Here is a 27,013-nt window from a genome sequence, read left to right as displayed (position 1 = left end):
ACTCCACCAACGTGGCAGCCCAGGGCCACTAAGTTCCATTACAATAATGTAATTAAATCCATAAAGCATATAATTTTCTTACACACAAATGTAGTGACTCCCTTTCACCTGCAACAGCAAATAAAAAAATTTGGGGGGGGGGGGCTGGCACTGTGGCGTAGCAGGTAAAGCTGCCGTCTACAGTGCTGGCATCCCATATGGGCTCCGGTTTGAATACCGGCAGCTCCATCTCCAATCCAGCTCTGTTATGGCCTGGGAGAGCAATACAAGATGGCCCAAATAACTGCGCACCTGCACCTGAGTGGGAGACCTGGAAGAAGCTCCTGGATCCTGGCTTTGGAATGCCCCAGCTCTGGCCACTGCAGCCATTTGAGGAGTGAACCACTGGATGGAAGACCTCTCTTTCTCTTTCTCTCTGCCTCTGCCTCTCTATAACTCTGCCTTTCACATAAATAAATAAATCCTTAAAAAAAAAAACTTTGGCCCATTTTTTTATCAATTTCCTGGCTTCATTTCTACCCTACCCTAGAATGACACTCCCACATATGAGTGTTCTTCATTCCACAACATGCCACAGCATGTCCACTTCTGCCTTTTTTATTTAAGATGTATTTATTTGAAAAGATACAGAGAGAGACACACACAGACAGAGAGAGACAGAGAGAGATCTTCCATTAACCGGTTCACTCCCCAAATACTTGCAACAGCTTGGGTTGGGCTAAGCTGAAGCCAAGGAACCAGAAACCAGGAATTCCATCCAAGTCTCCTACACGGGTGACAAGAGACCTAAGCACCTGGACCATCTTCTGCTGCTTTCCCAAGTGTATTTGCAGGGAACTGGATCAGAAGTATAGCAGCTAGGATTCAAACAGATGCTTTCATATGGAATACCCACATCACAAGAAGGAGTTTAACCCACTGTACCACAATGCCAGCCCCCATTTCTGCCTTATGATGCTGTGTGGGATACCCTCCCTACATTTCATTTTCAAAACTGATCTTGAAAGTCTTGCAACAGAAAATTTTAAAAAGATGGAATCATCTGCCTGCTACTCACTGCATATTTAACTACCCCACTTGCAACATTGCATAGTTTGGATTTGTACAAATAGTTACTGTTAAAGGTAAGGTTCCATGCTGGTGACAGGTGTACCAGATTAGAAGTCAGACAATAGCTCAACTCCTTATTTTGCCTCTTGGCTCACTTAATGCCTCCGAACTAATGCAAGAATAATATGTATACATCACCAGAGTTTCTTGGTTGATAAAGAAATGGCAATCAAAGTATAGAATAGATGTTTATTAGGCCGGCACCGTGGCTCAATAGGCTAATCCTCCGCCTGCGGCGCCGGCACACCAGGTTCTAGTCCCGGTCGGGGCGCCGGATTCTGTCCCGGTTGCCCCTCTTCCAGGCCAGTTCTCTGCTGTGGCCCGGGAGTGCAGTGGAGGATGGCCCAAGTCCTTGGGCCCTGCACCCGCATGGGAGACCAGGAGAAGCACCTGGCTCCCAGCCACGGTGGCCATTGGAGGGTGAACCAACAGCAAGAGGAAGACCTTTCTCTCTGTCTCTCTCTCACACTATTCACTCTGCCTGTCAAAAAAAAAAATATATATATATATATATATATTAATGACATACCGTCTTGCATTAGTCAAGGCCTATTTTGTGGTATATGCTGGCCCATAGTAGAAGAGACAAGTTGCCACAGCTTTCTTCCCTGATCTTAGGCCCATAGATTAAACTATTTCATGGCCACAGAGCATACTGGATGGAAGAAGTCTGATTCTTCTGTGAGTGCAAGGAGCAAAGATTTCATCTACCAGTCCCCATCAACCCACTACACACTATCTTGTATGAAACACAAGCCTTTACGGAGGTAAGCCATGGAGACACTGGTACTGTTAGCCTAGCCTGGTCAATGTGCACCTTCTATCCAGCACCAACAGCAGCCTAAGTGAAAGGGATCCCTATTCTAGTTGCAGGATCTGCAACACAAATTCAAACTCTACCAATCTCTCACCTAGTCCATGATCTGCTCCTGGTATATGCGCTTCCCAAATGCCTGCAAATGCCTGTCTAGTGCACCCTCCTCTTTCTCACCAGAGATTTCCCTGACCTTCCCACCACACACAGTGACTTCTCTCTGCGCTCAGTGCAGACCCTGTTCTTCTGTTTTACCAGCTATTCGGACATCTGCCATTCTATGAGTCTGCTGTGTATCCTGCTTTCCATGTTGGATCTTTCTCTCCCTTTTTGATTCTATCAGTTAGTATTAGCAGACACTTGTCTTGTTTGTGTGTTTACCAGCTGTTCGACTTTACTGCCAGTGTTGGCACATGCTTCCTCAGACTCCGTCTTCTCTTTGATGCCCAGCATTTAGTTACTGGGTCTGGCACCTAACAGAAATAAGTATTAAAGGAATAATTGTCATTATATGACCGTAATGGAGTCGTTTATTTCTTAAGCCTATGATTAAAAACTTTTTTTTTTTAATTTTTTGACATGCAGAGTGACAGAGAGAAAGGTCTTCCTCTTGCTGTTGGTTCACCCTCCAATGGCCGCCGCGGCCGAGAGCCAGGTGCTTCTCCTGGTCTCCCATGCGGGTGCAGGGCCCAAACACTTGGGACATCCTCCACTGCACTCCGGGCCACAGCAGAGAACTGGCCTGGAAGAGGGGCAGCCGGGACAGAATCCGGCGCCCCGACCGGGACTAGAACCCGGTGTGCCAGCGCCGCAGGCGGAGCATTAGCCTAGTGAGCCGCGGCGCCAGCCTTTTTTTTTTTTTTATGATTAAACACTTTTTACAGAGTTGCTGTAATAATCAGTGTGAACATGATGCGAAGGTTATAAACAGATTCGAACAGTAAAGGCTTTATTCTATGCTTTGTAGGTCCTTCTCAATTTATTCAGTCAAATCCATCTTAATGCTTCAATAGAAACACAATGCAGGCCACATTTGCAATCTTAATACTATTAGTAACCACAGCTGAAAAAAAAACTGAATGTGAGTGGAATTAATTTTAATAATATGCTGATATTTATTTTCAATACTATGTTTAATCCAGTCTATCAACAATGTCACCCATGACCTGTTCTACATTCTTGAATTTAAGTCTCCTAAATCCGGCATGCAGGTCGCACTGAAACGCATCCCCACTCCCAGCCCCACGGCCTGTGCAAAGCGATGGCGAAGCATCGGCAGCCCGCACGTCCTTCGTCCCCACCCCAGGAAGCAAAGACGCGTCCGGCGCCACCGTTCCCGCAGCGATGCTCCAGCCGCGGCTGTCAAACCCAGGTAGTGGACGACCCTGTGTGCAAAGAGCCTGGCCGGAGGGGCCGGAGGCCGCCAGTCAGGGAGGGGCCGGAGCCCCGCAGCCCGGGTCTGCCCAGCCCGCCCGCCGCCGCCGCAGCCCCGGAAGCGGGCGGGGATTTCCTGTGCCCGCCCCGCCCGCCCGGCACTGGCTCCGCCGGCCACCGGCTGCGCCGGCCACCGGCTCAGGGCTCCGACACGGGCGGAGGACGCAGCGGGCCAGCGGCGCCCGGCAGGGAGGCAGCGGGCCATCTGCCTGGGGTGAGTGGGGCCGGGCAGAAGGGACGGACGCGGGCATCCCGGGCGGCGGCGGGTGGGATCGGCCCCCGGGGGCGGGGAGTGGGTGGCAGCGGCCTTCCCGGGGGTCGGGCCCCCCTGACATGCCGCGCTTGCCGCTGCCCGGTCTCTGTCCACGCTTGGCTGCCGGGGCCACAGGCTCCTTCGGCTGTCACTCGCGCACCACTCTCCACGCCACCCTTTCTCGTCCCTTGCTCCTGCCCTTGCGCCGGGGAAACCTGCTCCGGTTCTTGTCGGATTCTCTGCAATCTGACCCTCTCTCGTGGCACCGCCAAGGAGGAGGGAAGACGCAACCTTATTCTCAAGCAGGTTGGCGCTGCCCACACCCACCCGCCTTGGTCTCGAATGTCCCTGTACCCTTGGACTTCTCGTTTCGATAACATGGCCCTTTTCCTGTCCAACAGCATCACTGCAAAAACTTCCATTTGCGGGTGCCTTGTCACGCAGATGGATGAGGAAAGGGGGAAAACGAACGCCCCAGATCTCAGACTCCAGTAGGCATGGGGCCACCCTGGAACCAGGAAGCCCAGCTAGGGCTGCCAGCTTCACCACCAAGTGTTGGCTCTGCAGGAGTATCTTGGGAAGTGCAGGCTGAGAACAGGTGTATGCCGCACTTCCACAGGGTTTCTATTAGTGGTCCGGAGGCCTCACAGTCAGCCCAGTGGGCTCTGTGAAAAGATACTGCCTATCAAGGGACTCTGCTGGTTAACTGCGGGAAGAGGGTGAAGAAATGGGTAAGAGACAGATGTGCAGATATTTAACTAGAAGTAAAGCCCTGGGGCCCCGGGCAGGATTTGCAAAGGAGTTAGAGAACAAGACAGGGTGGAGAGGGGTACCTGGTGCCTTTGTGTTAAAAGTGAAGAGAGTACAGGGGCTGAAATTCGCAGAGGAGAGAGAAAATCACAGTTTCCCTTTACTGCTTTATGTAGAACTTTTCATTCACGTGAGACACCTGTGAAGAGCTGGAATCACTCCAGGAAGCGCCTATGAGACCCTAAGCCATCTTTAGGCATTGGAGAAGAAAGGTGAATTTGATCTTCCTGTGCTCTGAATTCAGGTTTCCACCACCTCTTATATCAGACAGGCAAAAAAATGAGCAATCTGTCATCTGTCTTTACCTATCCTGGCCTCCTGTGTTCTTGCAAACGTGGAATGAATGTGAGTGAGCCAAGATAATGACCAAGGTGCTGACTTGTTCTTGGAAGGCTTTCACTAACTCTGACTGCTTGGGTATTGAATAACAATCACAAAAATATGTTGCCAAGCAAAAAGTAGTAATGTACAGTCTCATAATAGACTTTTTCTAACATACAGAAGCGAGGCCCCTATCATAACACAAGCAGGTGTCCAAAGAAAAAGCCTATAGCCTGATCTTGTGCACTGAAGGATTATTGAGAAATTTTTAATTTAACGTAAATCTCTTCTCTTGTGATCAAAACCCTTTTGTTCCATGTGTTCCACATGAAGATATAAAACATTTCTCTATTCCTTGGTAATATCACACATCATCCCTCCCTAAACAGAAGCTGTGTTCACCATTTTTAACATTTTCATTGGCTGTCTTTCCCATCCCTTTCTTGGTTTTCATTTCTTCTGATGAACACACACTGGCTTCTTCACACACGTATCTAGAACTTTATACATTTTTCTAATGAGATATGACTGGTCCCTGCCGCACACACAGGTTCTTCATCTGTGTGTCCAAATCAAAGGGCTTTTGGCTTGCCCCAGCATCACGTGTGCAGCATAGCTTCCCCGTCTTCTACCTACAGTTCTTCCCCACCCCCACCCCCACCCCCGGATAAAACATCAGCGCCTCACTGACCAACAGTTTCTCTTACCTCTTAGGGTGGCTTTGGAGTCTTACACCTGTTTTCCAAGGTACTGGTGTTTCATCATATTTATTGCCAGGTTTCATCTTATACTTGAGAGTGACAGATCATATGTCTCTTTCTTGAAGCTTGTCCTAAGTGAGACACCATTTAGTTCAGCCTCTGAAGAACTGTACTCATGACATAAATACAGCCCCTGGCTGCGGTTGTCATCTCCTTCTGCACTCATGAGTAAGGACATGACTACGTCCATCTTTTTGGGTGCAGTTCTGTGTGCATCCCTTCCTGCATGTTTCCAGTTGCTCATTTTCCTGTACTTTCAGTGGTTGAGATCAAAGCTTTTAAATTTCCAGGATTGCTAATTTTTTAAAATGAAGATCTTCCAGTCATCAGGGATATTCTGTTTCTAGTAGAAGATCCCCCCAAATAACAGTTAATGACTTTGCTATATAGCACCTACCAATTCATTTATTTCTCCAAGAATCTGTGCTCACATTCAGTTGCTGGAATACATCAAACTTTTAATGTTCATCTTCCATAAGCGCCTCCTCTCCAGTTTCATCTTTTATACCTGGGACTGTTCACCATAATTCCCTTAGGAATATCACTCCTTTCCATTTTTATGGGCATGGCTAATATGAATTTGTTGCAGGTCACAACCTCGGTTTGCAGCAAAAATGCTTTCAGAACAGACAGCAGCACTGGGGACACGATGGGAGTCAATGAATGCACAGCTGGATGGAGCACAGTCCCATGTGGAAAGGAGAAGCCAGGAAGAGGGGCCATGGAGAACAGCACTGGGGCCTCTGGAACACCCGTGCTGTGATCTTGAAGAGGAGCCACAGTCCCTTCAAGAGAAGGGTGAGAACCACAGGGTTGAGGGGAGGATAATGCATAGAGAAGTCCCTAACCCTAACCCTGACCCTAACCCTGACCCTGACCCTGACCCTAACCCTGACCCTGACCCTGACCCTAACCCTAACCCTAACCCTGACCCTACCCCTACCCCTACCCCTACCCCTGACCCTAACCCTACCCCTAGCCCTAGCCCTAGCCCTAGCCCGAACCCTAGCCCTAGCCCTAGCCCTAGCCCTAACCCTAGCCCGAACCCTAGCCCTAGCCCTAGCCCTAGCCCTAACCTGAACCCGAACCCGAACCCTAGCCCTAGCCCTAACCCGAACCCGAACCCTAACCTGAACCCTAACCCCGAACCCGAACCCGAACCCTAACCCGAACCCTAACCCGAACCCTAACCCGAACCCGAACCCTTACCCGAACCCGAACCCGAATCCGAACCCGAACCCTATAAGAAATCTTTATAAAGATCTTTCAATTGTTATGAATAAATGCTCAGTAATTCATGAATTACTTGTAATTGTGTTACAGTAATGACACATTAACTCTGACAAACAATTAACATCATCAATCAGTTGTCAATATTCTGAGAGTCACATTGTTATTGACATCCTTTGGAGGCTTTGAAGAAGCCAAGGTGTCATATGTGTTGTTATAATTTAGCAAGTAAAAAATTCTAGAGGATGGAGTTCTGGTGTAGCAGGTAAAGCTGCCACCTGTGGTGCTGGCATCCCATGTGGGTGCCAGTTCGAGTCCTGGCTGCTCCACTTCCAATCCAACTCCCTGCTATGGCCTGGGAAAGCAGTGGAAGGTGGCCCAGGTCCTTGGACCCCTGCACCCACGTGAGAGACCTGGAGGAAGCTTCTGGCTCCTGGCTTTGGATCAGCACAGCTCTGGCCATTGCAGACAGTTGGGGAGTGAACCAGCAGATGGAAGACCTCTCTATCTCTCTGCCTCCCCTTCTCTCTCTGTGTGTAACTCTGACTTTCAAATAAATAAATACATCTCTAGAAAAAAATTCTGTACTAGTCACCCCAAGTTCATTGAATTAGTAAAATTCATTCAAGTATTTAAAACACCTTTGACAATAATTTTGAAAACCTTAGATGATATGTAAAATTTCAAGGAATTGAAAATTCATTGATAATGAAGTATGCACTTAATTTAGTAGGTAATGAAAAGATAAATGAGAGAATATGCCAAAATTTTAGTTGCATCACTAGATTATGCCTTTTTGGATTGTTTCTTTCCTATGTGTTCTATAATCCTAATGGCTAATTTAGAGCAACAAGTTAAAATTTGCAAGGTCTTTAAGAAAACATCTCTCATGTAGACTAGTCTGTATTGATGTAAGGCATGATTTCTAGAAATCATGTATTAGAAATCATGTATTCTAATGTTTACTTTTTAGGAACAATGAATGGTGGCCATCATATATATGTGTAACTGCAGATTTTATTATCATTTTTCTACTTCTCATCACAGTTAATTGTTCCCTAATTTCATTATATCAGATACTATATTGATTTTACCTGTGCAAAATGCTTAGCCATCCCATACTGGTTTGTGTATGTGTATACAAGTGTAAGTGTCTGTGTGTGTATGTGTGTTCATGCAGGTGCCCATATAAGACAGCGATTGTATTGAAAATGCTCTGAGGAGCCCTGCTCCTAACTTCAAATACTCAGTCCTCCTTAGAACTGCCCACCTCTGAGGCAGAGCACTGGATCCCTTTTCATTGTTCTAGGCTGAATCGTTTGTCCTCAAAATTCATATCCTTTATTTTATTTTATTTTTTTATTTTTTGACAGGCAGAGTGAACAGTGAGAGAGAGACAGAGAGAAAGGTTTTCCTTTTGCCGTTGGTTCACCCTCCAATGTCCAGCATGGCTGGCACGCTGCGGCCAGTGTATCACGCTGATCTGAAGCCAGGAGCCAGATGCTTCTCCTGGTCTCCCATGCAGGTGCAGGGCCCAAGCACTTGGGCCATCCTTCACTGCACTCCCAGGCCACAGCAGAGAGCTGGCCTAGAAGAGGGGCAACCAGGACAGAATCCAGCGCCCCGACTGGGACTGGAACCTGGTGTGCTGGTGCCACAGGCAGAGGATTAGCTTATTGAGATGCAGCACCGGCCACAATTCATATCTTTTTTTTTTTTTGACAGGCAGAGTGGATAGTGAGAGAGAGAGACAGAGAAAAAGGTCTTCCTTTTTGCCGTTGGTTCACCCTCCAATGGCCGCTGCAGCTGGCGCATCATGCTGATCTGAAGCCAGGAGCCAGGTGCTTCTCCTGGTCTCCCACGCGGGTGCAGGGCCCAAGCACTTGGGCCATCCTCCACTGCCTTCCCAGGCCATAGCAGAGAGCTGGCCTGGAAGAGGGGCAACCGGGATAGAATCTGGCGCCCCAACCGGGACTAGAACCCGGTGTGCCAGCGCCGCAAGGCAGAGGATTAGCCTGTTAAGCCACGGCGCCGGCCATACAATTCATATCTTGAAACACTAATCCCAGGGGCCGGCGTCATGGCACAGTAGGTTAATCCTCTGCCTGTGGCACTGACATCCCATATGGGCACCAGTTCTAGTCCTGGCTGCTCCTCTTCTGATCCAGCTCTCTGCTATGGCCTGGGATAGCAGTGGAGGATGGCTCAAGTCCTTGGGCCCCTGCACCTGCATGGGAAACAAGGAAGAAGTACCTGGCTCTTGGCTTCAGATCAGTGCAGCTCTGGTTATTAAAAAAAAGAAAGAAACACTAATCCCAAATTAAACTATTTACCAATAAAACAATTAAATAGGTAATTAAATTGTAATGGTATCACGGAGTGAATCCCTAATCCAAATGACTGGGATCTTTATAAGGCACTAGGGATGCACAAAGACAGAGGAAGTGCCATGCAAGCACAAAGCAAAATGGTGGCTGATTGGAAATCAGGTAAAGAGGACCCAGAGGAAATCAAGTCTATATTTTGGACTTGGAATTCCAATGTAAAGAACTATGAGAAATTATCCCAACCAGGGCAATATATTATGGAGACTAAGGCAAAGTGGTACATTCTCACTTATGCATGTGTTCAGTGCAGAGCACTGAAGATCTACACAGCAGGGTATTAGAAAGAAATATAATTTGAAACCCGTAGCTTTAGGTGCCTAAATCAAAACCAAGGAAAAAAAAGGAAAGAAAAGAAAAAAATCAAAAGATTAAAAAAAAATCACAGCTAATGTTGTGGTACACTAGGTGAACAACACTTCTGATGTTGGCATCTCATACCAGAATACCAGTTAAGTCCCACCTCCAATGTTTATAATTCAGTCCCTGCTTATGTGACTAAAAAGCAGTAAGAGTGGCCCAAGTTCTTGGTCCAATGCCAACCATGTAGCAGACTTTGATGGAGTTCCAGACTCCTGGATATGGCATGGTTCAGCCCTGGCCATGTGGCCACTTTAGGAGTGAATCTGCCATAAAGATTTATATATATATATATATATATATATATATATATATATATATATATATATATCTGTCTGTTCCATGTAGTCACTGTGACTTCCAAATTAAGAAAATTTCTTAAAAACCAAAAACTGTTCAGGCAAAAATAAACTAGAAATAGGAAGAATACACAAAAAAGAATAAATTAGCTGTGTACATGAATACATATATATATATATATATATATATATACATATATTATTTTATTTTTTGACAGGCAGAGTTAGTGAGAGAGAGACAGAGAAAAAGTTCCTCCCCAAATGGCCACCACGGCCAGCACGCTGTGGCCAGTGTGCCATGCCAATCTGAAGCCAGGAGCCAGGTGCTTCCTCCTGGTCTTCCATGCAGGCGCAAGGCCCAAGGACTTGGGCCATCCTCCACTGCCTTCCCGGGCCACGGCAGAGAGCTGGCCTGGAAGAGGAGCAACCTGAAGCAGTTAGAAATCTAAAATTTATTTTAGATAAACATATAAAAATGACACTAATTGAATTGTGGGTTCCTACAACATAAGATCTAAATTACCTTTCACAGCTTCTAAAAAGCCACATATCTACAGATTTATGGGTGTAATGAATGGGGTGGTTGAAATCAGAATCTTAACTAGGCATTACAATAAATTTAGAGGGGCCAGCACTGTGGTAAAGTGGGTTACTGCCCTGGCCTGAAGTGCTAGCATCCATATGGGTGCCAGTTTGAGACCTGGCTGCTCAACTTCTGATCTAGCTCTCTGCTATGGCCTGGGAAAGCTGTAGAAGATGGCCCAGTCCTTGGGCCCCTGCACCCATGTAGGAGACCTGAAAGAAGCTCCTGGAACCTGGTTTTGGATCGGTGCAGCTCCAGCCACTGCAGCCAATTGGAGAGTGAACCATCAGATAGAAGACCTCTCCCCCTCTCTCTCTCCCTCTGCCTCTCCTCTCTCTGTGTAACTCTGACTTTCAAATAAACAAATAATTCTTTAAAAAATAAATTTAGAGAGCCACTTGTAATCTTAAGAAAATTAATAAATAGAAAACAAGGACACTGCTTGGTCAATTCACTTTAAAACTGCTTCAATTTTCCACAGTTCTATGTGACCAAATATCCCATTGGTGGCTGAGATTCCAATTGCATAAGTAATAAATCTAAAGCAATTTTTGGAGGTGACAAACTGGCTAGATAAAATGGGACCCTGTAAAGCCCAAATTAAGTTAAATAAAATGGGCCAATATAAAAAAATCAAGTCATTCAAGAAGTGAAATGTATTACATGGGGACAGTGTTAGGGCGTAGAGGATTAAACTACCATCTGCAGCACCACCATCCCATATATGTGCCAGTTCAAGACCTGGCTCCTCTTCCAATTGAGCTCCTTGCTAATGTGTCTGAGAAAGCAGTGAAAGATGGCCCAAGTACTTGAGCCCCTGTACGCATGTGAGAGACCCTTGTGAGGCTCCTTTTCTCTAGTTTTGGTCCAGACCAGCCATGGCCACTACAGCCATTTGGGGAGGAAATCAGAGGATAAAAAGTCTCTGTTCTTCTCTCTATGAAACTCTGCCTTTCAAATAAAGAAATCTTTTTTAAAAAAGAAATGCATTAGGGGCCGGCACTGTGGCATAGCATGTAAAGCTGCCACCTGTGGTGCCGGCATCCCATATTGTGCCAGTTTGAGTCCCAGCTGTTCCATTTTCCATCCAGATCTCTGCTATGGCCTGGGAGGGAAACAGAAGATGACCCAAGTCATTGAGCTCCTGCACCCATGTGGGAGACCTGAAGGAACCTCCTGGATCCTGGCTTTGGATGGGCACAGCTCCAGCTGTTGCAGCTGTCTAGGGAGTAAACCAGTGAGTGGAAGACCTCTCTCTCTCTCTGCCTATCTGTAATTCTTTCAAATTAATAAATAAATATTTTTTTTTTAAAAAAGAAACAATTGGGCCGGCACTGCAGCTCACTAGACTAATCCTCCGCCTGAACGCTGGCACCCCAGGTTCTAGTCCCAGTCAGGGTGCTGGATTCTGTCCTGGTTGCTCCTCTTCCAGTCCAGCTCTCTGTTGTGGCCCAGGAGTGCAGTGGAGGATGGCCCAGGTCCTTGGGCCCTGCACCTGCATGGGAGACCAGGAAAAAAGCACCTGGATCTGGGCTTCAGATCAGCATGGTGTGCCAGCTGCAGAGGCAATAGGGGAGTGAACCAATGGAAAAGGAAGACCTTTCTCAGACTACAGGCAGTTATAACCAAAACAGCCTGATACTGGTAAAAAAAAAAAAAAAAGAGAAAGAGAGAGAGAAGCACATAAACTGGTGGAAAAGAATAGAAATTCCAGAAATAAAGTCATGCATCTACAACCAACTTAGCTTTGATAAAGGAGCTAAAATCAATTCCTGGAGCAAAGACAACCTCTTCAACAAATGGTGCTGGGAAAACTGAATCTATAGGCAGAAATATAAAACTGCATGCCTACATTACACCTTACACAAAATCCACTCAAAATAGATCAAAGGCCTTAATCTACAACCCACTAGCATCAAATTACTAGAGAACATTGAGGAAATCTGCAAGACATGAGCATAGGCCAAGACTTCTTGGAAAATAACCCAGAAGCACAGGCAGTCAAAGCCAAAATTGACAAACAGGACTACTTCAGACTGAGAAGCTTCTTCAGTGTGCAAAACAAACACTGAGCAAAGTGAAAAGGAAACCTACAGAATGGGAGAAAATATTTTCAAACTATGCAACTGATAAAGGATTAATATCCAGAATCCATGAAGAGCTCAAGACCCTCAACAATAACAAACTAAACAATCCAGTTAGGAAATGTGCAAACCTAAACAGAATTTTTTCTTTTTCTTTTTTTTTTTTGTTTTGTTTTTGACAGGCAGAGTGGACAGTGAGAGAGAGATAGAGAGAAAGGTCTTCCTTTTGCCATTGGTTCACCCTCCAATGGCCGCCGCGGTAGGCATGCTGCTGCTGGCGCACCGTGCTGATCCGATGGCAGGAGCCAGGTGCTTCTCCTGGTCTCCCATGGGGTGCAGGGCCCAAGGACTTGGGCCATCCTCCACTGCACTCCCTGGCCACAGCAGAGAGCTGGCCTGGAAGAGGGGCAACCGGGACAGGATCGGTGCCCCGACCGGGACTAGAACCCGGTGTGCCGGCACCACAAGGCAGAGGATTAGCCTAGTGAGCCGCGGCGCCGGCCTAAACAGAATTTTTTCAAGGGAGAAAATTCAGATGATCAGCAGACATATAAAAACTGCTCAAGATCACTAGCCATCAAGAAATGAAAATCAAAACTACCATGATGTTTTATCTCACCTCAGGTAGAATGGCTCTCTACAAAAATCAACAAACAACAAATATTGGCAAGAATGTGAGGGAAAGGTACCTTATTCCACTGTTGGTGGGAATTTAAACTGGTGCAGTCACCGTTGAAGACAATATGGAGATACTCCAGAAATCTGAATATAGAACTATAATATAACCCTGCCCTTCCACTCCTGGTTATTTACCCAAAAGAAATCAGCATATGAAAGTGATCTGAAACCCCAGGTTTTATTGTAACCCAATTCACAATAGCTAAGACATGGAATCAATCCAGATGTCCGCCATCTGATGACTGGATAAAAAAATTCTGGTATATACATATTATGAACTATCACACAGTAATAAAAAATGAAAGCCTGTTGTTTGCAACAAAATGGATGCAATTGTAAATGATTATATTTAGTGAAATAAGCCAGTCCCCAAACCAGAAGTGCCATATATTCTTCCTGATCTGTGTTCATTAATAGAGAACCTAAAAGGTAATCTATAGAAGTGAAATTGACCCTTTAAAATGTGATGATTTTGGGGGCTGGAACTGTGCTGTAGTGGGTAAAGCTGCTGCTTGCAGTGCCTGTATCCCATATGGGCCCCGGTTTGAGTCCCAGCTGCTCCACTTCCTATTCAGCTCTCTGCTATGGCCTGAGAAAGCAGTAGATGATCACCCAAGTCCTAGGGCCCCTGCACCCATGTGAGGAACATGGAAGAAACTCCTGGCTCCTGGCTTCTGGCTCAGGATCAGCACAGTTCCAGCCATTGTAGCCAACTGAGGAGTAAACAAGCAGATGGAAGACCCCTCTCTCTCTGCCTTTCCTTCTCTGTGTAACTCTCTCAAGTAAAATAAATATTTTAAAAAATGTAAAATGTGATGGTTTTTAATAGTCCTTGTCTTGATGAATAATTTTTCATACAATTTGTTGAATACTTTATTTAGTCTAGGGTTAATTTCATAAGCATTAATTAGACTAAAGACAGACCTTTATAAAAAATGAGAAGAGAATAAAGCGGAGGAAGAAGTGTGAGAGCATAAGTAGGAAGAAGGATAGGGTGGAAAGTATCACTATATTCCTGAATCTTTATAGATGAAGCACATGAAATTTCTATACCTTAAATTAAATTTAAAAAAAGAAACACTGAAAAAATTCTATGTGTGGTTCTCCTTTATATTTTCATCATAAATATTCTACACACATAGATACTTAAAGTATGGTATAAATCCATACTAGTATTCAAGCCACTTAAATATCCAAAAGTTCTAGTCAAAATCTGATATAAAAATTTCAAGGTTTAAATTTCAGTAAACCTTTTTTTTTAGAAAAAGATGTGTTTATTTATTTGAAAAGCAGAGTTACAAAGAGGCAGAGGCAGATATATATATATATATATATATATATATATATATATATAGAGAGAGAGAGAGAGAGAGAGAGAGAGGTCTTCCATCCATTGGTTTATTCCCCAAATGGCTGCAATGGCCAGAGCTGGGCCTATCCAAAGACAGGATTCAGGAGCTTTTTCCAGGTCTCCCACATGGGTGCAGGGGCCTAAGAACTTGGGCCATCTTCTACTGCTTTCCCAGGCCATAGCACAAAGTTGAATAAGTGGAACAGCTGGGATTCAAACTGGTGCCCATATGGGATGCCAACACTGCAGCTGGCAGCTTTATTCACCTACATAACAGCACCAGCCCCAGTAAACCTTTTTCAATGCTGTATTTATTCAATATTTAGCTTCCAGATTTATGGTTGTACATTGCCATTCCTGACAAGCCACAGTTGACCCCACACAAACTGTCTTCTCCCTTGGAAACTTACGGCTAAGCCACAATATACATGCCCTTATCATCACAGGGACAGACACATAAGAAACCATGAACAGACCCTTTATCCAAAGAACAAAAATAAGCTAAACTATATAATCTTTTTTTTTTAATCTTTGACAGGCAGAGTGGACAGTGAAAGAGAGAGAGAGAGAGAGAGAAAGGTCTTCCTTTGCCATTGGTTCACCCTCCAATGGCTGCCGCAGCCAGCATGCTGCAGCCAGTGCACCGCGCTGATCCAAAGGCAGGAGCCAGGTGCTTCTCCTGGTCTCCCATGCGGGTGCAGGGCCCAAGCACTTGGGCCATCCTCCACTGCACTCCTGGGCCATAGCAGAGAGCTGGCCTGGAAGAGGGGCAACCGGGACAGAATCCAGTGCCCTGACTGGGACTAGAACCCGATGTGCTGGTGCCACTAGGTGGAGGATTAGCCTGTTGAGCCACAGTGCCGGCCTTTGACGGCAGACACTCAGAGGCAGGAAATAATCTTCTACTACTTGTCTAATTCATAAAGTTTCCCAATAGCTGGACCAGGACATATTAAAACCAGGTGAAAATTGAGTCTAGGTTTCCATTTGAATGGCAAGATCCAAATATTTGAACCATCACCTGTAGCCTTCCAGTATGTGCATTAGCAGGATGCTAGAATCAGAAGTGGAACTGGACACAAATCTCCATATTCATACTAGAGTGTGGACATCCCAAGTGCTTTATTAAGCATTGCACCAAAGACCTTTCAATAAATCAATCAACTTTAAACATAAATGCATAATATAAAGCTTGTTCACAATTTTCCATTCATTCACTCTTGTGACCAACTGTGTTTCTACTGAGTGGACCTCTATGATCTGTTCTTCATTGACCAGCACATTTTAGTATAACAAACGTACAAAGCTCTTTTCTTAATTTGTATTGAATATTCCAGTCTCTCTTACTGCTTACTCAAGTTAAGGTTATGAAAAGATCAGAGAAAATATCCAGTGATACACAATGGCCGCAGATTCCAAATCTCAGGAGATCAGTTGACAGCAATATCTTGGCACCACATAGTTCAATATATAGACCAACTGGCTCACATTAGCCACCTACTCAGCAGCACTTTCTTCTGTGAACTTGCTCCCCCTCCTCATGTTTTTTATGTCTTCACTCTTTCTTTGGCCTCAAGTCCTAAATAAATCACTCATGTGCTACAGTCTCAGTCCTGTTATGGAGGAAAAGAAAAATAAGATGGAAAGAAATCCAACCAGATCAAAACATCCCCTATTCAGATCAAGTCCTATATAATTACAGAAAGCCCATACAGAAAACCAGCAACTCTTTTGGAATAGAGGAAAACAATACTAAGCCAGAAAATGCACAATTTCCCAGAATGAGAGATCATGGCAGCATCAGTCAGCAAAGTAACCAGTGCCTCACTCAATGGAAGCCATAATCTATGGAGAAATCAAACACCAAAATTAAAATTCTGAGATATTACAGGATTTCTGAAAATAACTGTCCTCTTCCTGCCACTCAGGATTATTTGTAAATAGAATGTATGCCAATGAGCTTTAGATTATAGAAATATATTGAGGCATTAGTGATTGAAAACATTGGAAAAACACACACACACACACAAAGCATTCCACCTAGACTTAAGAAATGGCTTCTAAAGGTGCACATCATGTATTTTCCAACACTGATGTTGTTAAGGAAAGAATTGCCATATATTAATACTTAGATCTGTATCAGGAAGCTACCTGATCAATCTGTTGTTGATCCTACTAGCACTCTGCCCAGCTTTCCAGATCAGATCATTATTTTGACTTCTACCACCAGAGATTGTGCTCATCTATTTAATACACTTCAGTTACCTCCAGAATTTGAGCACCATTCATGAAATTTCTCTCCTCTGTGAATTCTGATAGATTATTAGCTGTGGCTTATGGCCAAAGGCCTTTCAGAGTCATTATATGCATAAAGCTTCTCTCATGTGAATTATTTCATGTAATATGAGGTTCGACTTCTGGCCAGAGGCTATTCCAGTTTCTGGGTTCATGAGGTTTCTCCCTGTGTGAATTCTCCAATGTGTCATGAGTTATGGTCTATAGCAAAAGGATTTTCCATGGTCATTGCATTCATAAGATTCCTTCCTGTGTGAATTCTATGATGGATTATGAGATGTGACTTATGGCCAAAGACTTTCCCACACTATAACATTCATAAAGTTTCTCCCTTGTGTGAATTCTCTGGTGTTTCATGAGTTGTGATTTATAGCAAAAGGATTTTCTAGTCATTACATGAATGATTTTCTCCTGTGTGTGAATTCTCCGATGCATTATGAGGTTTGACTTCTGGCTGAAGGCTTTTCTACAGTCATTACATTCATGAGACTTCTCCCCTATGTAAATTCTCTGATGCATTTTGAGTTGTGATTTATGGCCGAAGGCCTTTTCACAGTCATCACATAAATAGTTTCTCCCTTGTGTGAATTTTCTGATGCCTTATGAGCTGTGGCTTGAGGCCAAAGGCTTTTCCACAGTCATTACATTCATAAGGTTTCTCCCCTGTGTGAATTCTCTGATGTTTGCTGAGGACTGACTTAAAGCCAAAGGCTTTTCCACAGTCATTACATTCATAAGGTTTCTCCCCTGTGTGAATTCTCTGATGTTTGCTGAGGACTGACTTAAAGCCAAAGGCTTTTCCACAGTCATTACATTCATAAGGTTTCTCCCCTGTGTGAATTCTCCAATGTTTGCTGAGGGCTGACTTACAGCCAAAGGCTTTCCCACAGTCATTACATTCATAAGGTTTCTCGCCTGTGTGAATTCTCTGGTGTGTAATGAGATGTGATTTAGAACAAAAGGATTTTCTACAGTCATTACATTCATAAGGTTTCTCGCCTGTGTGAATTTTCTGATGTGCAATGAGATATGATTTAGAACAAAAGGATTTTCCACAGTCATTACATCCATAAGGTTTCTCTCCTGTGTGAATTCTCTGATGTTTGCTGAGGGCTGACTTACAGCCAAAGGCTTTTCCACAGTCATCACATTCATAAGGTTTCTCCCCTGTGTGAATTCTCTGATGTTTGCTGAGGGCTGACTTAAAGCCAAAGGCTTTTCCACAGTCATTACATTCATAAAGTTTCTCTCCTGTGTGAATTCTCTGGTGTGCAATAAGATATGATTTAGAGCAAAAGGATTTTCTACAGTTATTACATTCATAAGGTTTCTCCCCTGTGTGAATTCTCTGATGAATTATGAGGCTTGACTTAAAGCCAAAGGCTTTTCCACAGTCATTACATTCATAAAGTTTCTCTCCTGTGTGAATTCTCTGGTGTACAATAAGATATGATTTAGAGCAAAAGGATTTTCTACAGTTATTACATTCATAAGGTTTCTCCCCTGTGTGAATTCTCTGATGAATTATGAGGCTTGACTTCCGGCCAAAGGCTTTCCCACAGGCATTACATTCATAAGGTTTCTCCCCTGTGTGAGTTATCTGATGCATTCTGAGTTCTGACTTATTGCGAAAGGCATTTCCACAGTCATTACATTCATAAGGTTTCTCCCCTGTGTGAATTCTCTGATGTTTGCTGAGGACTGACTTAAAGCCAAAGGCTTTTCCACAGTCATGACATTCATAAGGTTTCTCCCCTGTGTGAATTCTCTGATGTTTGCTGAGGGCTGACTTACAGCCAAAGGCTTTTCCACAGTCATTACATTCATAAGGTTTCTCCCCTGTGTGAATTCTCCAATGTTTGCTGAGGGCTGACTTACAGCCAAAGGCTTTCCCACAGTCATTACATTCATAAGGTTTCTCGCCTGTGTGAATTTTCTGATGTGCAATGAGATATGATTTAGAGCAAAAGGATTTTCCACAGTCATTACATCCATAAGGTTTCTCCCCTGTGTGAATTCTCTGATGTCTGCTGAGGGCTGACTTACAGCCAAAGGCTTTTCCACAGTCATCACATTCATAAGGTTTCTCCCCTGTGTGAATTCTCTGATGTTTGCTGAGGACTGACTTAAAGCCAAAGGCTTTTCCACAGTCATTACATTCATAAAGTTTCTCTCCTGTGTGAATTCTCTGGTGTGCAATAAGATATGATTTAGAGCAAAAGGATTTTCTACAGTTATTACATTCATAAGGTTTCTCCCCTGTGTGAATTCTCTGATGAATTATGAGGCTTGACTTCCGGCCAAAGGCTTTCCCACAGGCATTACATTCATAAGGTTTCTCCCCTGTGTGAGTTATCTGATGCATTCTGAGTTCTGACTTATTGCGAAAGGCATTTCCACAGTCATTACATTCATAAGGTTTCTCTCCTGTGTGAATTTTCTGATGCCTTATAAGGTGTGGCTTACGGCCAAAGGCTTTTCCACAGTCATGACATTCATAAGGTTTCTCCCCTGTGTGAATTCTCTGATGTGTTATGAAGTATGATTTCTGGAAAATGGCTTTTGCATATTCTTTACATTCATGTGGCCTCCTCTGTTTGTGAATTTTCTTTTGTGTAATGAGATCTGACGTCTGATAAGTGGGCTCTCCATATTCATTACACACATTGCGGTTTTCCTGTATGTGAGTACTGTAATGGATGTTGTGACAGCACTTACAATCGAATGATTTTTCACAAGGTTTACATGCATAGGGTTTTTTCCCTGAATGTGGTCTCTGATTTATTGCAAGATGTGATTGGTAAGTGTTGGGATCCACATACCTAATATTTTCATATACTTTTTCTCTTGCATGGGTTTCTTGATGCATACTAAGATTAGAATTTTTATAGAAAGTCTTTTTTATTTGAGTTGTCTTTTCAACAGTGACAGTTGATGTATTACAAGTTTCTTCCATATGAATCCTTTCAGATTTACAGAATATATTCTCCCTTGTGAAGACTTTCCCTGGTCCAATATTTTCAAGTGTGTTCTTCACAGTCTGACTCTTGTGATGCTGACTAATAGGCTCACAGAACTGGAGTGACTTCCCAGGTACCTTAGTGGCATCACATTTTTCAGCAGCTTGTAGTTGATCAGGCCCACTGAGGGGATACACGTTGTGACATCCATTGCATTCCTCAGGTTTCATTCTTAAAAAGTTTCCCTTTTTGCTAATCAGATTTGGAACATGGCTTGAACTTAAATGAAGTTTTTTTCTTAATTCAATTCTCTTGAGAGTTGATGTTTTATTTTTCATAACATGTTGACTCAGAATTTTGTCCTGATTTTCCTGGTTTGTCCAAATCAGGTCATCTCTTTTCATGGCAACTGAAATGAGAAAAAAATAACCACATCACAGAATCACATGTAACTGTTTCTCCTGGCATACTCATGTAAAGAAATGAAGTTACTTGTTAAACAAGTGGCATAAGATTTTATCAAAATAAGTACAAGTTACTTAGTTATGACCATTATTTTTTTTTCTCCTTAACATATTAATATATTCAATTGTACCAATAGACTTACCAATGTTTACTCATGATCCTGTTTACTACCTGAATTTTTTTTTTTTTTTTGGACAGGCAGAGTTAGACAGTGAGAAAGAAAGAGAGAGAAAGGTCTTCCTTCCATTGGTTCACCCCCCCAAATGGCTGCTACAGCTGGCACACTGCAGCTGGTGTACCACGCCAATCTGAAGCCATGAGCCAGGTGCTTCTCCTGGTCTCCCATGCAGGTGCAGGGTCCAAGCACTTGGGTCATCCTCCACTGCCTTCCTGGGTCACAGCAGAGAGCTGGACTGGAAGAGGAGCAACTGTGACAGAAACAGTGCCCCAACTGGGACACTAGAACCTGGGGTGCTGGTGCCACAGGTGGAGGATTAGCCTAGTGAGCCACGGCACCAGCCTTACTACCTGAATTTTTAACAAGTATGGCAGAATGGCTTTTGTGGTTGGATGTGTTAATACACTGCTTAGGATGCCTGTGTAACAAAATGACAGCTTGAGCTGTGGCTACTCTGCTTCCAACATAGCTCTCTACTTATGTAAACTGGGAGGCAGCAAATGATGGGTCATATGCTTAGGACCTTGTAATACATCAGAGAAAACTAAATGGAATTCCATACTTTTGGTTTCAGACCAGTAAGACCTAAGTTTTGCTGGCATTTGGAGAATGAGCTAATAGATCTTCTTCCCCTCTCACTGTCATTGCCTTTCACAAAGATGAAACAACTATAGAAGATTTTTAAAAAATGAACAAATATTTAGTAGAAATATTCACCAATTGGCTAGCAGCCAATTATTCCCTGGTCTTTTTTTTCTAGCATATTTTTATAACAAGTGTGTGTTTTGTGCTTCTCCGATGTTTCAACCATAAATATGGGAAGGTTTTATTTGTTCATTTACTTGCAGATGGAGAAGAATGAAATGTGGTGCCAATGCTGTGGTGCAGCAAGTTAAATCCCTGGCCTGCAGCACTGGCATCTCATATGAGCACCGGTTTGAGCCCTGGCTGCTCCACTTCTGATCCAGCTCTTTGCTGTGGCCTGAGAAAGCAGTAGAAGGTGGCCCAGATCCTTGGCCCCTGCACCCATGTGAGAGAACTGGGAGAGATTCCTGGCTCCTGGCTTCAGATTGGCTCATCTCTGGCCATTTCACCTAATTAGGGAGTGAACCAGTGGATGGAAGACCTCTCTCTCCCTCTCTCTCTCTCTGGCTCTATCTCTCTTTGTAACTCTGTCTTTCAAATAAATGAAATAAATCTTTAAAATAAATGAAAAGTGTCTATACTCTAGGCAGGACCACATTTGAGGAATAAGATTTGAATCTATGATTTTCTCATATTCAATCTTCCCAGGGAAACAGCATTCATGGGATTTTTTCAAATGAAAAATTCCACTTTTATTTGCATTCAGTGACAGCTTCCCCATATTCCTAAGGAAACCTGACATCTTCAGCTTCTCAGAACTACAACAGGTACAAAGTCCTAATATACTGCCTTGGGTATACACTCCCTACCAGTTTAATTTTTTATTTTTATTTTTTAAAGATTTATTTTATTTATTTGAAAGATATTGTTATGAAGAGAGGCAGAGAGAGAGAGAGATCTTGCATCCACTGGTTCGCTCCCCAGTTGGCTCCAACAGCTGGAGCTGTGCTGATAAGAAGCAAGGAGCCAGGAGCTATGGGTCTCCCATGTGGGTGCAGGGACCCAAGGATGTGAGCCATCTTCTACTGCTATCTTGGGCCATAACAAAGAGCTGGATCAGAAGAGGAGCAGCCAGGACTAGAACTGGCACCCATATGGGATGCCAGCACTTCAGGCCAGGGCTTTAACCTGCTGTGCCACGGTGCTGGCCCCTCTACCAGTTTAAAGAGCCTGTTTCTGCAATCCAGGATATGTTGACCTTCTTTGAAAAGTGTTTTATATGTCATTCTGAAATCACCAGCCCCAGTTATCTCTTCTCAATTCTTCTATATTCTGTGACAATTTGTGATTCTGGAGGCTTTTGATTAGTTGTCCCCTATTTTCACAGAAAACTCCATTTCCTGTGCCTTTCTTTTCTTTTTGTTTGTTTTTAAGTGATACTGAAAAATAAGAGAGAATTCATACTTCAAACTCCACTCTTTAACAAATCTGAGCCACTCAACATAAATCCATGAGGTTATTCGACCTTGGGTCTCAGAATCTCATCACTTTAATAGTGAGTCTAGGATCACTTATTCTCATGTTCCTGTACAAGTTCCTGCTTAATGTCATGATTTCTGATGTCACAGCAGGGAGGTGTACTTCCAGCCATCTCTTACTTTTTACTTATTTACTTACCTGAGAGTCAGAGAGACAGAGAATGAGACACAGAGAATGAAACAGAGGGTTGCCAGCCACAGGATCATTCTTCAAATGTTTCCAGCAACCTATAATTTTCCTATTTATTTGACAGGCACAAAGAATGTGAAAAAAGAGAGAGAGAAAGAGACAAAGAAATGGAGAGTCCACATTTATTGGTTTAGTCCTAAGAAGCTTAAAATAGCAAGTTTTATTTCTGGCCAAAACCATGAGTGGGAAATCAATCTGAGCAATGAGTAAGAAACAAGTTTTTATAAGTTGTCAAATTAACAAGGAACAAAAGATATAAAAGTGTAGAAAATGACAAGTTAGAATTTGTATCTAACCTAGATATTCATGTTCACCAAGAATAAAAGAATTAGAGATAGAAATAGAATAGATACTCTAGATATTCCAGAATGCATGTGTCTGATACACAAAACCAGCTGTCCTCAGGAGTAAGACTTGGGAAAAATTCATGGAAACAGCACCAGTCAAAATCTGCTGCACTCTCTCTGCCTTGGCCTCCCTGCCCAGTATGTGCAGACTGACCTGGAAGGCTTTGATTCAGGCATTCTTCCACCATCCATGGCTCTGCTCCTCGCTCCAACTTGAAGATCAAGTCAGGTTTGGTAGTGCAATGCCCTATTAATGGAAACAATGTAAGACTGTGAAATCACTATCTTGGGTTATTTAAGGAACATAGCTTGGTTCATGAGCTATGCAACAAATGTTCCAATTTGAAACCTTTCTTAGATGGTAGACATTCATATTACTCATGGACTCAAATTCTATACCTGCCCATCACTAAACTTTATAAAGTGTTCATTTGTTTGTCAAATAGCAAGAAACTATTACCTTTGAGTGATGGCTGTCACTCACCCAAGGAGAAGAGGCTGCTGTAGGTCTCCAGCATCACATCTCTGTACAGCATTTTCTGAGCATTGTTCATGTTCTGCCATTCCTCCCACGTAAAGTACACAGCCAGGTCTTCAAATGCTAACATCACCTGTAATTGAAGACTTCTGGTCAACATCTCAACTCTGTCACAAAACAGACTTTCAGTTGTGTATCTTGTATACGGGTATGAAGGAAGAAGGAATAATATGATTTCATTTTAGACTTGTTGAGCATTTGGACAGCAACAGAGAGGCATTCGACAGGCAGTCAACCTATGGTCTAAAGGCAGTGAAAAATGCCCAAGCTGAAGGGAAATAGGAGTTTCAGATCACAAAGGGCCATGTCTGTCAAAGGGAATTGCACAGCAGGCTGAAAGGGGGAAAATGTTGACTCTTGAATGAGCTGTTAAGGAGAATATAGAAGTGTTCAAGGAAAAAGTCTAGAAATCATCTATGATGGGAATGAACAGAGAAGAATTTCCAGGAAACCACCATGCACAGTCACTTGAAATATGGCAGAGAAAAAATAATTTAAGAGAGGGCAAGCAAGCATTTAGCTTAGTGTTTTTGATGCCAACCAAGATACTCCACCTCAGAGTGCCCAGGTTGGATTTCCAGTGCCAGCTCTAGTTTCCAGCTCCCAGCTAATGCAGATCTGGTGAAGCAATGGTGATGCTATCAATGAGGGAGGACTAGACTCCATTCCTGACTCCTGGCTTCAGTCTTGCCCTACTTCTGGTTGGTATGGTTATTTAAGGAGTAACTAAGTGCATGAGAGCTATTTATCTCTCTCAGGCTCCATCAACTTCTTTCTCTATCAAGCTCATAAATAATTTTAAATAAGAGAGAAGATTCAAGTAAGACATAGAACAGAAAATAGCTTTTGGCTTTGTCTCTGATTATTCTACTGAGAAACATTTGAAGAAATGAAAATACATTAGAGCACTGATGGAGACTGTGGACTCAAAAGGCTTCCATAGCCTTGGCAGTTCATGTCAAGAGCCTCAGGTGATCACTGACATCATAAATAAGAGTGTTCATTTTTAAATTAACAGCAGGAGTCACTGTGTACTTACTTTCCATGCAAGACCTCTGTCAATGAATTGTACTATGAGAATTAACTGTAAAACTTATTCCCAAATAGTTTTTTATTTTGTATGTGTGTGTGTGTCTGTGTGTGTACATACAAATCATTGAAATATTTACTTAGAATTGGTCTTCTGTGTATAATCTTAATGTAGAATGGGAATGGGAATAGGAGAGGGATGAGGAAGTGAGGAGGGAGTGAGGGTGGGAGGGCAGGTATGGTGGGAATAATCACTAAATTTCTAAAGTTTTACTTATGAAATTTGTACTCATTAAATAAAAGGTTTCCATTAAAAAAATAAAGATATTACATGGTTTCCAATTCTGTGGCTTCAAATAAAATTGAAGCTTAAATATAAAAAATACATTATACCAAATTAAAATGAAAACAATGTAATTATTTGCCCAAAATCAGAGCTTGGGAAAATCTGCAGTACAATCTGCATTTGTGACTTACTGAAAGAAATCCATAGAGATTTGTTTAAGAACCTACAGTAAGCAGCAACATTGTGGTGTGGCAGGTTAAGCCCCCACATGCAATGCTGACAATCCATGTGAACAGATAATTTGAGTCCTGGCTAATTGAGTTCCAATCCAGCTCTCTGCTAATGTGCTGAAAGAACAATGAAAGATGTTCTGAATATCTGGGTCCCTTCCATCAATGTGGGAGACTCAGATGAAGTTCCAGGCTCTTGGATTTGGCCTGGCCCAGTCTTGGCTACTGTGGCCATTTGGAGATAAACCCATAGATGGAAGGTGTATCTCTTTCTCCTTGTCTCTCCCAATCTCTGTAACTCTGCCTTTCAAATAAATAAACAAATCATAAAAAACAACCTGCAGTAGATTCTTTTCTGTATACATTCCTTAGCCTATCCCTGAATCCAGTTCAGCTCCTCAAAATTATTAAGGACTGCATTATCCTAACAATTCAAAAACAAATTTAACTAATTTGTGTTTTAGCATTAAGTAACTCTTACCCTTGCAGAATGTTAAGTGTTTATTTCCAGGGTGGCACTAAACACTGCCCACTACATCATCTATGTGACAATAAAGACTGTTTTGGACAGCATGACCCCCAAAAATTAGCATAATGTACTCTAAGTTTCAACTCAAAACGTTATCTTAGATGACTATGTTTCATAGTCATTCCAAATTCATCAGTAATCTTATTTGTGTGTATTCCTTGAGAATAAACTCTATGCTTATTTTTCCATTTTAATTAATAAACTATTACACATCTCCTAAAATGAAAAATGACAACAAGCTGAGGAATAATTAAGAAAACCAATTACAGGGGAAAGCACTGTGGTGCCTAGAGTGCTGGCATTCCGTATGGGCACCAGTTCATGTCCCAGCTGCTCCACTTCTGATTCAATTACCTAAAATTGTGTCTGGCAAAGCAGTGGAAGATGGTCCAAGTCCTTGGGCCCCTACACTCACATGGGAAACCTGGAAGATGCTCCTGGCTTCTGGCTTCATATCAGCTTAGCACTGGCCATTGCAGACACTTGGGGAGTGAACCAGCAGATGGAAGACCTCTCCCCCCTCCATCTTTGTAAATTTTGCTTTCAAATAAAAAAATTAATTAATCTTTTACAAAAAGAAAACCACTTACAGGTGATATATTAATTTTCTTTGCTCTTGGAAATATATGGAGGTGCCCAGAATGATACCTGGAACAGAAGGTGAATGGAAGGAGTTAAAAGAAAACTCCTCTGGTTTGCGTCTACATTAAACTGTGGGAAAAAAAGAAAATGATAGAATAAATAAAGAGCAAAGAATATATTAACTGAGAAAACATCAGCTTCATTGTGGAGATGTAAAATTCTATAGAAAGTATGCAACTTACAGCTTCACATTTTTGGCCAAAATTGCATTGGAACAAGTATACATACTGTCTATTTAATGCAGTACACTGTACCATTAATGATTCCAAATAATGCCATTCCTTATATCCATCCCTTCACAAGACCCTGGAACTCACAATTTAATTCACTTTACCCCATGATATATCAGTAAATAGAAACAGATATTTTATAAAGCATTTGCTTTCTCAGATTTTCCTTTTTTGACAGTTATCTTCTGGAAAACCCTGGGACCTACAGGTTGAAGAGATAGAATCTAGCCAAGATTCACCACAAACTACCAGACATCTAAAAGAAGCCAGCTCTAAGATTCCAGCCTCAATCCATCCCTCAGATGACTGAACCCTTATTTCTGGTCCCAGAATGAAAATATAAACTGCCCAGCTGAGCTCATCCCAAAATACTGAAACAGAAATAAAAATCAAATGGCTATTTGTAAAGCTTTATGTTTTCAGATTTGTCCTACACCCAATGCTGATACATACTGTGTGAGTTGGGGATAAATCTGAATTACATGAAAATTTATACAAT

The 27,013-nt window shown here is 42.8% G+C and overlaps 1 protein-coding gene and 1 long non-coding RNA gene across 4 annotated transcripts in view; one reads left to right on the top strand and one right to left on the bottom strand.

Annotated features, from left to right (window-relative positions):
• Positions 1-3,482: 3,482 nt before the first annotated feature.
• On the top strand, positions 3,483-26,906 carry LOC133760474 (uncharacterized). Of its 3 annotated transcripts, XR_009865988.1 has the most exons (4): positions 3,483-3,572; positions 4,538-4,633; positions 6,093-6,301; positions 11,451-11,590. It is a non-coding gene; the product is annotated as an uncharacterized LOC133760474 (long non-coding RNA). The 3 variants fall into 3 exon arrangements; XR_009865989.1 differs by lacking the exons at positions 4,538-4,633; positions 11,451-11,590 and adding an exon at positions 26,693-26,906; XR_009865987.1 differs by lacking the exon at positions 4,538-4,633.
• LOC133760473 (zinc finger protein 658B-like) overlaps positions 15,556-27,013 on the bottom strand; it is a 30,992-nt gene continuing 19,534 nt past the window's right edge. The window contains 5 exon segments of the mRNA XM_062193025.1: positions 15,556-17,338; positions 17,340-20,136; positions 23,185-23,277; positions 23,515-23,641; positions 26,233-26,290. Of these exon segments, the coding sequence (XP_062049009.1) occupies positions 17,038-17,338; positions 17,340-20,136; positions 23,185-23,277; positions 23,515-23,638 (3,315 nt within the window). The 5' untranslated portion in view covers positions 23,639-23,641; positions 26,233-26,290 and the 3' untranslated portion in view covers positions 15,556-17,037.

This window comes from Lepus europaeus, chromosome 5, assembly GCF_033115175.1.
Source record: "Lepus europaeus isolate LE1 chromosome 5, mLepTim1.pri, whole genome shotgun sequence".
Lineage (NCBI taxonomy): Eukaryota > Metazoa > Chordata > Mammalia > Lagomorpha > Leporidae > Lepus > Lepus europaeus.
This window is presented reverse-complemented; position numbering and strand designations above follow the sequence as displayed.